Below are 13,454 nucleotides of genomic sequence, written 5' to 3'. Positions count from 1 at the left end.
ACCATCCCTCACTGTCATATGAAATAGTCTATAAAAAAGTGAGATAATGAATAAAGGAGTATGGAGTGGAAGCTGAGGCAGAAAGAAAAGCAGAGCCCTTAAGGAAAATGGAAAATTCTCCAAATCCCAGGTTTCCATCTTCAAGAAAGAATTATCCAGTTGTAGGACAAAGATGTTCCCTCCCCACTTCCTCGAAGAGACTAACCCTTCCTAGGCAGGATGGCAGGGCTGGAAGATACACAGTTGGGTGGGCAGTCCTTGGTTCTGTCACTCAGCAGTAGTATAATAAAATCTTTCTAGCACTAGAAAAAGCAGTATGGGATGCCCAAAGCCCCCTTTAATAGCCCTAGTTAAGACAGGGCTTGGGTACAGTAACCCTGATACAATAGTCTATGAGAAGAAACCCAGAGAAAGAATAGCTGCTACCCAATTGAAGCATGTGAGAAATGGGTTTTCTCCACTGCCTCTGACCCATCTCTCTTAGAGCCCAAGCCCAGAACAATGAGATTTAATGCTGCTCCCAAAACATACACAGTCCCAGGTAAGACAAAGCCCACTATGACTTACAAATGGAACTTCTCCTCCCAGACAGGATTCAGGTTCCCAAAAATGGTCTTGGTACGCTTCTTGGTTTTGCCCACTTGCACAGTCACATAAGGGTCACTGGATCCTGTCTTGTCCTTGGCTTGTAGGCCCTGGGCACAAACCACTGCAACCCAAATGCACATAGAAGAAGGCTTCAGAGTACACTCCAGAAGTCATAAGCCCCCCAAAGTACGACTCATATTTCCCATCTTAGAGCAGCCTCTATCTGCTCCTTGCACAGGAGCAGATTTTCTCACTCCTCCACATCTATCCTTAGCCCTAAGCCACAAGCCTTTCCCTCAAAGCCTAGCCCAAGAATCCTACCTCCCCACTGGAGCCCTAACTGACCACTTACCCCTACACTTACCCCAACAGGTCCTTATCTGTTCTGCTACATGCTTGCTTCAGCCATATCCACCCAGTTAGTAAATCACTGGTTAACTATTCACTAATCTCCTGCCTGTCCCCTTACCCCCACCCTCCCCGCTCTTATACTATCAAACTGTTAACCAAGTCTATAACATCAGACTGTTACCAAATCCTGGTATTATCATTCGTATTGTTTGCAGGTGCCAGTCTTGCCTCTCCCAGCACCCCCTGGCATCAGAGTCTAGGAGAGGAGCAGTGATGAATAATGAGGCCCTCCCTCTTCCTTCATTCTGGGCTCCTTCTCCCCAGCCCCTGCTCCCTCACATTCAGGATGCTTCCTCCCCAGGCTCCTCCCCATAGCCAAGGCCCTCCTGTCCTCTCAAACTCTGGCCTGCTCACCAGTTATGGTAATCTTGGCCGACCATTTGGAGGTGCCATCCAGCACGCTCTGCTTCACTGTTTTCATCTGTTGCACATGGGCAACTTTGCTCACATTGAAGACATCCCGGATAACTTCAAAGATCTCCGGCTTATTCCGCTCTCGGATCTTCATGCGGTCCTTCATGGCCATGATAATGTTCTGTGTCCGGTCCTCCGCTCCATGTTTAGAGCTCTTTTCTGCAGCCCCTGAAGAATGGCCAGAGACAGAAAGTAGGGTAACCAACAGGCCACCTACCAGACCAAGGATCAGGCTGAAGAATGGGGCCTGGAAGAGGTCACTGAGCCGTGGGAAAAGCTTAGGAAGACACTGGTATGTCTCTGGGAAAAGTTGATCTCTCTGGGGCCTGCTAGAGTTTAATGCCTAGCTAGTGGAGTTTTAAATGCAACTCAAAGAGTAGCAAAAAGTTGATCATCGTTATGGGGGTGTATTATTCTATTCTCTCTATTTAGATATATGTTGAGTTTTTCATCAAAAAAGAAAAACAAAATATGTAGCTCAGTCTGCACTTGGCTTTGTCTTTCTTCCATCTGCCTGCTTGTTGAGAGATACCCTCCAAGTCTAAGGCCAAAATATCAAAATGGGTATCCCAGTTATCAGGGAGGGGTTGTGGATGGGCACAACAACTCCACCAATCCCATCCGAATGCCAAGTCACGATACAGATCTCAGAATTCGTCACAGCACACAGCTGGGTTCTGCCCCATAGCTCCAGTGTCTTTAATCTCAGGAAAATAGTGTGGTATGGTGAGAAAAGTATGGCCTTTGGTATCAGACAGACTTGAGTTCAAATCCTGACTCCACTACTCCCTGCTGGGTAAGTAGGCTTCTTCTAAGAGAAGAAAATGTCACTTATCTCTCAGGATTTGTAATAAGCATTATATTAGATAGCATATATAAAGCATCTAGCCCAGTACCTGCCATCTAGCACTGGGCTAGATGCTTTATTTATTGAGTAATAAACAGTCCCAATTATTGTTACCATCATTATTATCCTGGCAAGGCCAAGGGTCATTCTCACCAGCCATGACCCCAGCCAGCTCATCTCAAAGGTCAGTAAGCTTCCTCTGCTGTCCTAAGGATTATGGCAGAACAAAGACTCCTCCAGTGTATTTCACCAACCAGGCTTCTCAGGGCAGAGGACCCATCCTTCCTTTATTGATCCTGCAGACTGGCTCTTAACCTCTCTCCAGTCTCCAAAGACTTAGGCCTTAACTACAAAACCTGGAGCAAAGGACAAAGGTCAACATCTGCATCCTAACCCTGGGAGGATGGAAAGCAGGTTTTCTGTCCAGTGAAGCCTACAGAAGGGCATTTAATTCCACTCTGTGCTTCATAGAAGCCTTAGTCAGAAGATATTTTCTGATAAATGAAAAATGACCTGGGCTGCATCCTACTCTTGCCATTTAGCATATCCCATGCAATGCTATTTACCTGGACTGGGACCTCTGAAAGGCTCTTAAAGGGAAGATGGACACCCTGGCTACAGAGCACCATTTCAGAGGCTTCCAGCAAGCAGCCAATGCAGCCAGTTGCTAGTTCTCACAATTAAAGCAGGGGCCTGCTGGCACCTGTGCTTGTCGCCCCTCATGATGGATTTGGGCAAAGTCATCACCAGCACCCAACTTCTGCTATGTTCTGCCTGTCTCTTCATGTCTACTATAGCCATGCCACTGGCACCAATCTAGCGTTCTTCAAATAAAGACATTTTAAGTCAACAATTCCTTGAGGCTTCTTCCTGGGCCCCTTTTATGTCACGTATCTTTCCTTGGGACAATGAACTACTTGTGAGTCTAAAGGCAACCTTCCTTTCTCCTACCACAATCCTTGAAGCTTTCATTGCTACGGCTTGGCTCTGAGTAACACCTGAAGACCTGGAGGGGCAAGAAAATACTTTTCCACATCCCACATCCCCTACCCCTGCTATTCCTGGGGTCTAGCTATAGCAGTGCAAGCCCAGCAGGAGTGGAGCAAGGAGATAAGAACTTAGAGTGCTACCACCTCCTGTGACAGAGACTTGTTGCTTTTCCTGCTCCTGTTTTCCCCATTCTATGATGGCAGCACAAGTCACATATTTAGCAAGGGCCTTGGGAGTCTGGTACATTCTCCATCTGGATCTCTGCCTAATCCATCTGAAACTTCTGTTCTTGGCACTGTTGTCTAAATGCTCCAACTATAAGCAAGGAATAAATTCCAGCTTCCCTGAGTCCTAGGGTCTAGACCTCAGGAGGTTCCTCTGTGAGGCCTAGAACCTCACAGAACTCTCTCTTCTCATTAGTTTTAAACATGTTCTAGTCACTTGGGCTGATTAAACATGCTCTAGTCATTTGGACAATATGGCTACCATAGTGTGTACAATACTCAAGCATAGCCTCAGGGATCATCTGAATCCTAGAAGGGATTTTTATCTCCATCAGAGGACCACAGAAAGCTCAACATATTTTTCCTAAAGGTGCTTAAGAGAGTGCTACAAGACCTGTTATTTGGAATGGCAATGTCTCTTGACTTAGGACCATACTTTCTCTAAAAAGGAAAGAACTTCAGAATCAGGTAGAATACAGGGATGATGTCCCAGCCACCCTAGCTCTTTGTTGCCAGACTATTTTGGAGAGGCCCTGCTGCCCATGTTCCCCACCCATCACCCCACAGGGAGACTCACGCTGCAGGCAGTCAGCATTGAGCAGGTCCTGGCACTTCTCGTGACACTTGACTCCACACTCGCTGCAGCGCATGCCCTGCCGGGCAATGCCCCAGAGCAGGCCTTCACACTCATAGCAGTAGGTTGGGGTAGTGGCCGTCCAGACCTCAAAGTTGTGGGGTGTGGTGCACGAGATGGGATAGATTAAGGCCTGCAGGGTTTTCTTATACACATGGGATTTCTGAAAGACACATATCCCATCACCCACCAGCAACTTCAGTTCTCTGCTGGGAGATACCAGAACTAAGACCCATGTAGGGCTCTCCAGACCCCGGTTTCTCCTCTGGCAATTGAGGAGATGCTTTAGTTTGGCCCAGCCCACAGCCCAGCCTGGCAGAAAGAAGCCCTCCATATCACGTGCTCCTGGTCATCCAAGATAGGTCTGACCTGAATGCTGGGCCTGAGCTTTGTCCCAGTATTCAGGCTTTTTCAGAGAAACAAAGGGAACTAGGCTTACCATAAAACCCTGACATTGGTGGTCACATACTCCAACGTGAGATTAAGGTTTACCCCTGGTCTGGACCCTTGCCTCTCCCAGTGTAGAAAACTTGATGCTATCTGTTTCATTAACAAAGTGTGCCCAACACTTTTGAATTCCTGGTAAGTTTGGCTACAGAGATGTTCACTGGACCATAGGCCAGTGGACTCTTGAAAGCCCATGGGTCACTTACCAGCTCTTCATCCTTGAGAGAGGTACGTGTAGCCATTGCAGAAGTAATTCCTGCCTTCCGGGACTGGACCAATGACTGTGAGAGAAGACTTGCTGTCAGCCCTGGCTACTACCAAGGGCTAGGCAAAGCCCTGGGGAGGGAGTTTCAGTGACCAAAGCTATTTGATGATAACTCACTATGTTCTCTCTATTTTTACTGTCATTCACAGGGGATTGCCATGGATAATAGGTAATAAGAACCTGAGGTTAATATCCAAATCCAAGGCCCTAAGGGACTGTCTAACAATGACAGAACAGCACTTCTCTCAGGGTACCTGAGAGTTTTTAGGTATCTGACCCCACAGAAACTCCTTGTTTAAAGGAAGGCAAAGGAAAATGAAAAGATTAGAATTACAGTCTGAAACAGGTCATGAAGAATAGGATAGACACACAACTCTGACAGAATCACAGTCAAGAACCATCACTGGGAACTATGATTCTATACTATATCCTCTATTCTCTGGTACCACCCCCGGCCCACACAACCCCAGGAAGCTGTGGAGGCCAAAAGCCCAAATGAGCAGGGCATTTGACAGTGAAAGGGGCAATGTAGCCTCATTGAAATCAAGCAGGGTAGGGGGTTAAATGTGACAGCTATGATGTCCTGCTAGCCAGGATCTTATATAGAGGGGCCCATGAATCTGCCAAGCCCAAGCTTCAGGGACAGCCCCTGGAGAGGCACATGGTTTCCCTAAAGCAGGGGACACTAGGCAGACAGAAGTCACTGTATCAGCCTAAGTGGGCAGAACAGTTGGGATGTGCCCAGGTGGCTTGGGATATGGACTCTTATAAAGCATAGAAAGGGGCTCTGGAGACACTTACCATAGCCTGTGCAGAGGAGAGCAGAGAAAGGAACAACATGATGTTAAAGCCCCACAAGGGCATGAAAGCTCACAGAGACAACTGAGAGGTTTCTTCCCTATAGTCCAAAGTAGGAAACATGTCCCAACCCCCTCTGCCTCTATCAACTAAAAACTGTCTTCAACCCAGACAGCTGACTGGGGCCCAAGGCCTAGAAGGCGAGTTATGCCATAACGCGAAATATGGGCAAGGTTAAAAGACAGAGGAGGGGAAACAAGAAGTGCATACGATACTGCTATCCAATCAGTTAAACAAAAAACAGCTGGTGAGCAAGGAGGGAGAAGATGAGAAAAAGTAGGAAGAAAGGAAGAAGAGAAAAAAGAGGAGATGAAAGACAAAGACGTAATAAAGAAGAGATGACATCCGAATTTATCTTCATCCAACCAGCTTGATGAAGAGTTGGTGGGAAAAGAGGTGCATTAGAAAGGAGGAAAAAGGGAAAGATGTACAAATAGCAGGGGAAAGAAGAAGGAAAGAAAGAAATGATGAAGAGAAAATGGCAAAGGATACCTCTACTCAGTCAATTAAGTAGGAAGCAACTGGTGGAGAAAAAAGAGCACAGTATGGAGGAAAAATCAAAAAAGGAGTAGATAGAAAAAACAAAATAGACTGAATAGGGAGAAAAAAAGAAGAAAACAGGAGTAGAAAATGGTAATAAGAAAAAGGGTTCAAGTCTTACTGAACATCTGGCTCTGGGACTCTGAGATGACCTGGGTACCACTCTACCCCCACTACTCACTAAACTACAGAAAATTCCTTGAGCTGATTCTGCCTTAGGAGGTATGAGCCCAGATAGGAGCTTCTGGTCATGCTAGAGGTCTGAGATCAGCTTTAACTCCTAAGCCTGTTTCAATTCAATTCCACAAATTGTTATCACTACCTCCCAATGCTAGACACAAGGGTACAGAGATAGTCTAGAAAACCTATGTCTTGGGAGACTTCACTTGACCTCCAAGAAGGAGTCACATTTGTCATGCCCATCACACACGAATCTCAATTATCTAGGTCAGGACCAGAGGAAGTTTCCATTACAGGTCATCAGAGAAGGCTATAGAGATACCTAGAGGAGATGGATAACTAGAAGATGACCCTGGAGCCCAGCTTTGAGGGTCCAAGCTATAAATGTTCTAGTAGGAGCTTCAGCTAATGAAGAACCTGGGGCTCTGACAAGGGAGTGAGGTAATGTAAGGTCCTACTGAAGCCATCACTAAGTCTCAGTAAAGCTTTAAATGATTGATCATCAGACTAATATTTGTCACTAAAGGCCCCACTTCCAGTCCTGAAAGCTTGCCAAGTCCCAATGGGGGATATCCCAAGGCTACAGCCTAAGCCTTCACAAGAGTCCTTACTCACCAGATTGCTGACAAGTGGCAGTGGCTTCTTTCTGCGTAGATCTGGCATGCTGTCAATGCCATAGAGCCCTCCAGCTGGCCTGAGGAGAGAAGAAAATATATCAGTACCTTTAGTCTCACCTTGAGTTACTGGCAGGTTCAATGTTCCATCCTCCTTTCTCATCTTCTCCTCAGAGGAAGATGAACTGACCTCTACCGTGTGCCTTTAAGAGGGGTAAGGAGGACAGAAAGTGAGTGAAATAAAGCTATGGATGACAAACAATGGAATCTGCTCTCAGTGTCTCCTTCTGAGGTTTTAGCCAAGGATTGAGAGCTCTTTTATCCCACTGTGCCAGTCCAAGGCTCCTTTGTTTATCTGAAGGCCCTTGTGCTCCATAAAGCAAGGTGGGAATTGGTGGTTAAGATAGCTCCTCCTTACACTCAGGCCAGACTAAAGATAAGTCTTTCCTGACCTGTGCTAGAACAGAGCCCACAGGAATAGCTCTACAGAAGAGCTGCTGCCTAGGTGAGCAAGACTGACAAACAATAACATGTAGAAGGAGACCTTCTCCAACCTGAGTAAAAGAGTCACCAGTTCTGTCTATCCAAGCCTCCTGAAGAAAAAGGGTCTCCACGGAAAGAGGAGCCTGCATAATCAAATGGAGGCAGGGGAAGTGGATGAGAGACTTCCAAAAGATCATTTGGGGGAAAAAAGACCATTTAAGAAGGAAACAGCAAAGTGACTCAGAGTTTGGCCTAGCCCTATGGTCACATCAACAGGGACCAGGAAAAAATTACAGCTGGAGAAACTTGAGATTTCTAAAACTTTTATACCTTTTCTATACTTACTAATTTCATTGTTGTTCCTCCATAACAATATGCAATAAAAATACAGAGAATTTCCCCAAAAGAAGACCCTTCTCACCTTGAGATAACCTGGATTTCATCCCCAGCTCTTCTACTAGTTCACTACATGTCCTCTGCCAAACTTCCTTCCTCTCTTTGCGTCCCAGTGTCACTTCCATAAAACGAGGGGGATGAAATATAAAACCTCTCTGACCTTTTGGAAGCTATTCTGAGCTTCAATCAAAATAACTCATGTACTTGGTTTTAATGAAAGCAACGAGGTGGGGAAAGCAGGGTGCTGGGTTGTACACCACAGCTGGTCTGAAAAGAGACATGTCACAGAAGAGTGTGTACTGCCAGCTATATAGGCCAAAAATGGAGCCACAAATTGGGTCAAGGCCAGGAATTGGAACAGGCAACCTGATATGCTGATTTCTAATAATCTGGCTTCCTGAATACAGGCAGTGAACTTTGTTCTCAATGAGACAACCACACCTACGGTAGATCGAAAGTTGTGACAACTTCCAAGGACTAAGCTGAAGGAAGGGAAAGAAGACAACAGGGAGGCATTTAGAAAATCACTGCACGGCTCCATTTAGAAAGAGCCTGGATATGTTCCACTGGCATGTATGGATTTTAAAATTATTTGAAGAAAAAAGCTAAAGCCCTGAAGAAGGGCTGTTGAAGAAGCAACTGGTGCCACAAGTTTTTGGCTAATTCTGAAAACTATAAAATGCACTCCTTAAGCCGAGAAGTTTTTTTTTGCAACACAAGTGAGCTTTTGACAAAAGAAGGGTGGCTCTTTCATATGTTTAGCTCTTGCTATAAAAAAGACAAATCACAAGGAAAAGGAGCATTTAAAAATACAGTAGACAACTTTATGATCTAATCTTTTCTCTTCCCTGGTGACGAGGAAGAAGAGGCAGCCACTGAGCATTTCTATGTCCGAAGGCGTTTGTGGGACAAGGAGGGAAGGAAGGTTCTCACGCTCCTGAGGAGTGTATGTGGGGGTGTGGGTGGTGCAGGCGCTTAATCGCTCTTCTCTCTCAAGCACAGTCAGTGAGTTATAGGCAGCAGTCGAGCAGTTTGAAATACCTCTCTGGTGCAATCACATGGGTCTGAAACTCCCAGACAGACAGAACACACAGAGCTCCTACGGGACGCTACTATGTCTTCACTACAGTGGAATGGAATAAGTAGATGACTCACAACAGCTGAAGATGGATGGAGCCCAGGGAGTAATCTAATCGGCAACACTATCAACAGTGGAATAGAAGGAAACTGTCTCTAAATGCAGGTGTGTTTCTAGTCTCCTCATTCCCATACATAAAGGGGATATCACCACTATGATGCAATACATCAGAAATTCCAGAGGTAAGGATAGGGGAGCCCCAAAGTTCCCTCCCCTGCAAAGCTCTCTCTTCTGTCTCTGAGGAATCAGTCTGCAGACTTCTGTCTTCTGCCCCAGAGAACCAAGCAGTCTCTACAGTGGAATCTCTTCCTTCCCCAGAATCCAGCTGATGAAGCTGTTTCTCCTGCTTCCCAGGGGAAAAGCTAGAAGCAGCATAACAGACTGCATAAGATCCACAGAAACCTTGTAGTACAACACTTACCCTTCTGGGAGCCACTGGGGCAAAGAGGTATCCCCATCATCTGCAATCTTTAAAGAGAGAGAGAGGAAAAAAAGTTAGATCCTGGGAGAGATGGGAGATTGCCATATTTCTTTGGTCAAGCAGTGAGCAATGAAGTAGGAAGCTCAGAGCAGTGTAGGTCACATACACCACGTGGTGACATAACCAGCCTGATGTGTAAGCCAATTCCATGATCAGCCAGGGCAACAAGCAGGCTGCTGAAATGAGTGGTACTTCACCTCCCTTCTCCCCAGTGAATAGGGAGGATATAAGGCCAAGCTCACAGAGATCCCAGGACTAAGGTCCACTGGGAATGTGAGAGCTGCCAGAACTTACAGCCCCACAACCCACTGGTATATATAATAGTAAGCCAAAGCCAGGAGAAGGGTCCATGCAGGCTTCCACACCTCACTAAAGCAAAAGGACAATTTCACATGGAGTCCAGTCTTCTTCCAGCTATATTCCTAAATTCTGTTGGCTGCCCCAGCGTCAGACCTGGTCTTTCTGGATTCCTATCTCATCTTGTGATTTGACTTGGCCTAGGTTCCTTGAAGCTCAAACTCACTGACACTGAGTACAGTCTACATTTGATAAGCTCTATTTAACAAGAGAACCCAGGGCAGATTAGACACTCGGATTATCACTCTGGTGAATTTTATAAGCTCTACAATAAGAAGTTGAAAATTGAGGCACCAAATAACCCAAGGAAGGAACAGTTAGAAAACACGTTTTAAAGGTTTCTGTAAAAAGACCCAAAGCAAATCCTTCAAGCAGTGTACAGAGTTCCAAAGCTGCCAGGGCTCTCCAGAGAACCAATGGTCCATGCTGTGAACCAATGGTCCATGCTGTTTAGGCTCAACAGACCTAGTGCTAGCGGGTCTGGGGCTTCCCATCCCTCCTTGTACCCCTCCACTCCCAACAACTTCCCTGCCTCCTGAGACCTGGGTCCAGCTAACTATCCTGAGCAAATGAGCTCCATAACAAGGGAGGCAGAAGTAAGCTGTTAAGCTCTGGACAGGGGCAAAGTTTTGGGAGGGCTAAAGATGGGAGAAGTTACAGACAAAATGAGGCGAGAGTACAAAAAGGAGAGGTAGGAAAGGTTAATGAGTGATGTAAAAGTGGGTAAGAATGACCCTGGATCAGCATCAGGCTTCAGATGAACTTTGGATTTAAGACCCTTTTCAGTAAGACCCTTCTCAGGTCGCCTATACTCTAATCAAGCCTATCTGTCTACTGCCTATAGCCCTTCATGACCACATTTCGCTGCTTCTGCCTGCTGCCCTGGTTCTATGAGTGGGATGCTGTGGTAGAGGGAGGGCCAGGCCCAAAAGGCAGCCAGAAGTGGTTGAATCAAGTCTCCTAAGGTTCTTGTGAGGGGTAGCCCATCCCTAAATCCCCAGATCCTACCAACCAGAACTTATCCTCCCTTTGGAAACAGTCACCGCACTGAGCAGATCTTTATTTCCTACCTAGAATTAGATGTTTGCCAGAAACGACTGGGCTTAAGGAAACAAAGTCACAAAAAGCCTTTGGCAGCCAGCGTTCACAGGCTCAGATCATACACATTTCCTGTGCTTAGAGGGGACAATGGGTCTGCAGAAGCCTGCAGGCACAGCATAGAGCATGCACACGCAGGGCACAGATGGAGGGCCGGGGGAATGAGAGGAGGTCTAGACAAAGTGCCTATAGGAGGTAGGCACCACTTGCACCTGAGGAAACATAGGTAAGCACAGATCCTGCACACAGAGCTACAGAACATGTGCACACACCCATCTGGGGGAGGATTCAGTATTCACTAGGGCCCGAATCACTGGCAAAAGAAACCCTTACTGTCTTCAGGAACCAGTGCTTGGAGGCACAGAGCGTTTGTATACCATGCATTCACATGGCATGGGGAAACCACATCACAGGTCTACAGAAGCTTGTGTTCACAGAGAGGCTAGGAAGCCTGCTCAGAAGCACAAAGCACACATTTAGGCCCCAGGCAAGAGGTACAAAAAGCCTACAGAAGCTCCTGCTCTCAAATACAAAGTGTGTATGCATGCTGGGCTCAGCAAGGGTTTACAGCATATGCCAATCTGCAGCAATAAGTAGAAAATGGACACACACTGTGCAAAGTAGGAAAAGAGGAAGGCAATCAGTATCTGGGGGAGTCAAACTGAGCACAAGTATAAGCACACACATGCTACATTGAATGTGCACCATGCTGGCACATACATTCTCACACTGCTCCAGGGATGTCTGCAGGAGCACACACAAGCAGGGGGCATGCACACAAACTGCTTTCAGGAAAAACAGACTAGCTGCATGAGCCAAAGCTCATGAGGCACAGATCATAAGCACACATGCGTACACACACGCACACACACACACACACACACACACACACACACACACACTGTGCTCAGGAGGGAGAGGAGAGAATTGACAACAAAAAGGGCCCTAAAGGGCCAGAGCACAACCTGAAGGGCTCCTCGCTTTCCTTCTGCAAGGAGAGAAAGAGCAGAAAAAAAGGGCAGAGAGGTTAGTAGATTCAGTTGTAAGTCAGCTAAACCTCATGGGACACGGAGAAGAGGGAGATGTCCTCTGAACAACTGGGTAGTTCACAGAGTCCAGCTCCCAGAATCCTTACCTCCTGTATTTGCTGGCCCCTGCTTTTCAGTTGAGAATCCAGATTTGGCTACAAAAACCAAAGGACAAAGTCTACCTGAGAATTTCAGTCACCCTTTCCCCCCTTTCCAAAGTGGTCTGCATGCAGGGTCAGGGGCATAACACCAGCTTTGTTTGTTACCAAGGGTCACTCCAACAGGCTATCTGAACTGACTGAACACAGAGTGGGTTCCTTCCTCAGAAGCTCCATGAGCTCACTCTGAATCTGGGATAAGTCCACAAACCCCAAAGCCCTGGTAGCTGAGCTCTTTCCATTTTGTAATACAGTCTTGGCCACGTGTTTGCCCAACAAGCCCTGGCTTTCCCAGAGCCTAAGTTAAGTTGGGCCAAGTTAAGGCCTGGAATTAAGGCCAGGACCAGGATGCTCAATGGCCATAGATTTGGAGGCACTAACAGGCCACTGCCCTATCACAAGTCACCATGATCTGGACAATAAAACCATAACTGCAATCCCAGGCTTGATTATCTACCAAATTCAGAACAATACACCAAAGGAAACTGACACTTCCAGAAGGACTCAAGCAAGCCACAGGAGAGGAAGAATAAAGACGAGAGATTACTCCTTTCCTATTCGTCAGAGACTACACTGCCTTCTAGGCCACATGTGCTTCACGAAGGCTTCCTTCTCTAAGGAAAGTCCACTTACATGAGCCCATCAGCTCCCCTTTTCTTTTTTTCTCATCCTTTTTAAAGACCCACTGATATTACATAACAAGTAGAAGGGAGAATCATGGAAACTAACTCATAAGCTCCTGATTTTTCAAGCTACTTCTGATGACCTAATAGGTCACCTGACTTGACAGAAGAATGAATTCAGGAACAGGAATCCTCCAAAACAGTGCAGCTTCAGAAAAGTGGGTGAGATAAAAAAGACACTTCCTGGAAAGTGGACATGTCTCTTCTACATCTATTCCTTAGAGCACTCTATTCCCTTTGAAAAAGAAAACTAGGCAAGGAACACTTTAACTGACCCTGTGACTCAAACTGGAAAGGATTCTCTCTTCCTCCACTATCTTAAATATCAATACATCAAACACATCATGTCAAAGTTACTTCGATTGTGTCCTTCTGTTCTTCCCAGAGTTCCCCATAATGTCTAAAGAAGAAAATTCAATCTATTGACAAGGCCGGCATCTATTGGGTGAGCTCAGACTGATTCTTAAGACTTAGCTCAAAAAAAATTAATCTGCATGTGGGCTCCTCAGTTACTGAGTTATTGTAATCCTGTCTCAGTCCGTGTGTGTGTGTGGGGGGGGAAATAGTCTCAAGAGGTGAACTACAGAAACACAAAGGCCTTTTTCTCTTTTCTCTTTTCC

The 13,454-nt window shown here is 46.2% G+C and overlaps 1 protein-coding gene across 2 annotated transcripts in view; it reads right to left on the bottom strand.

Moving 5' to 3' along the window:
• UNC13B (unc-13 homolog B) overlaps positions 1 to 13,454 on the bottom strand; it is a 235,235-nt gene that overhangs the window by 28,302 nt on the left and 193,479 nt on the right. For both annotated transcript variants that reach the window (XM_007455955.1, XM_007455954.1), the window contains exons 11-16: positions 9,451 to 9,497; positions 7,014 to 7,092; positions 4,762 to 4,836; positions 4,052 to 4,271; positions 1,354 to 1,581; positions 568 to 709 (exon numbers count right to left, since the gene is read on the bottom strand). In XM_007455955.1, coding sequence (XP_007456017.1) covers positions 568 to 709; positions 1,354 to 1,581; positions 4,052 to 4,271; positions 4,762 to 4,836; positions 7,014 to 7,092; positions 9,451 to 9,497 — 791 coding nt within the window. The remainder of the gene's footprint in view (positions 1 to 567; positions 710 to 1,353; positions 1,582 to 4,051; positions 4,272 to 4,761; positions 4,837 to 7,013; positions 7,093 to 9,450; positions 9,498 to 13,454) is intronic.

The sequence above is a fragment of the Lipotes vexillifer genome, unplaced genomic scaffold, assembly GCF_000442215.2.
Source record: "Lipotes vexillifer unplaced genomic scaffold, Lipotes_vexillifer_v1.1 scaffold920, whole genome shotgun sequence".
Taxonomy (NCBI): domain Eukaryota; kingdom Metazoa; phylum Chordata; class Mammalia; order Artiodactyla; family Lipotidae; genus Lipotes; species Lipotes vexillifer.
This window is presented reverse-complemented; position numbering and strand designations above follow the sequence as displayed.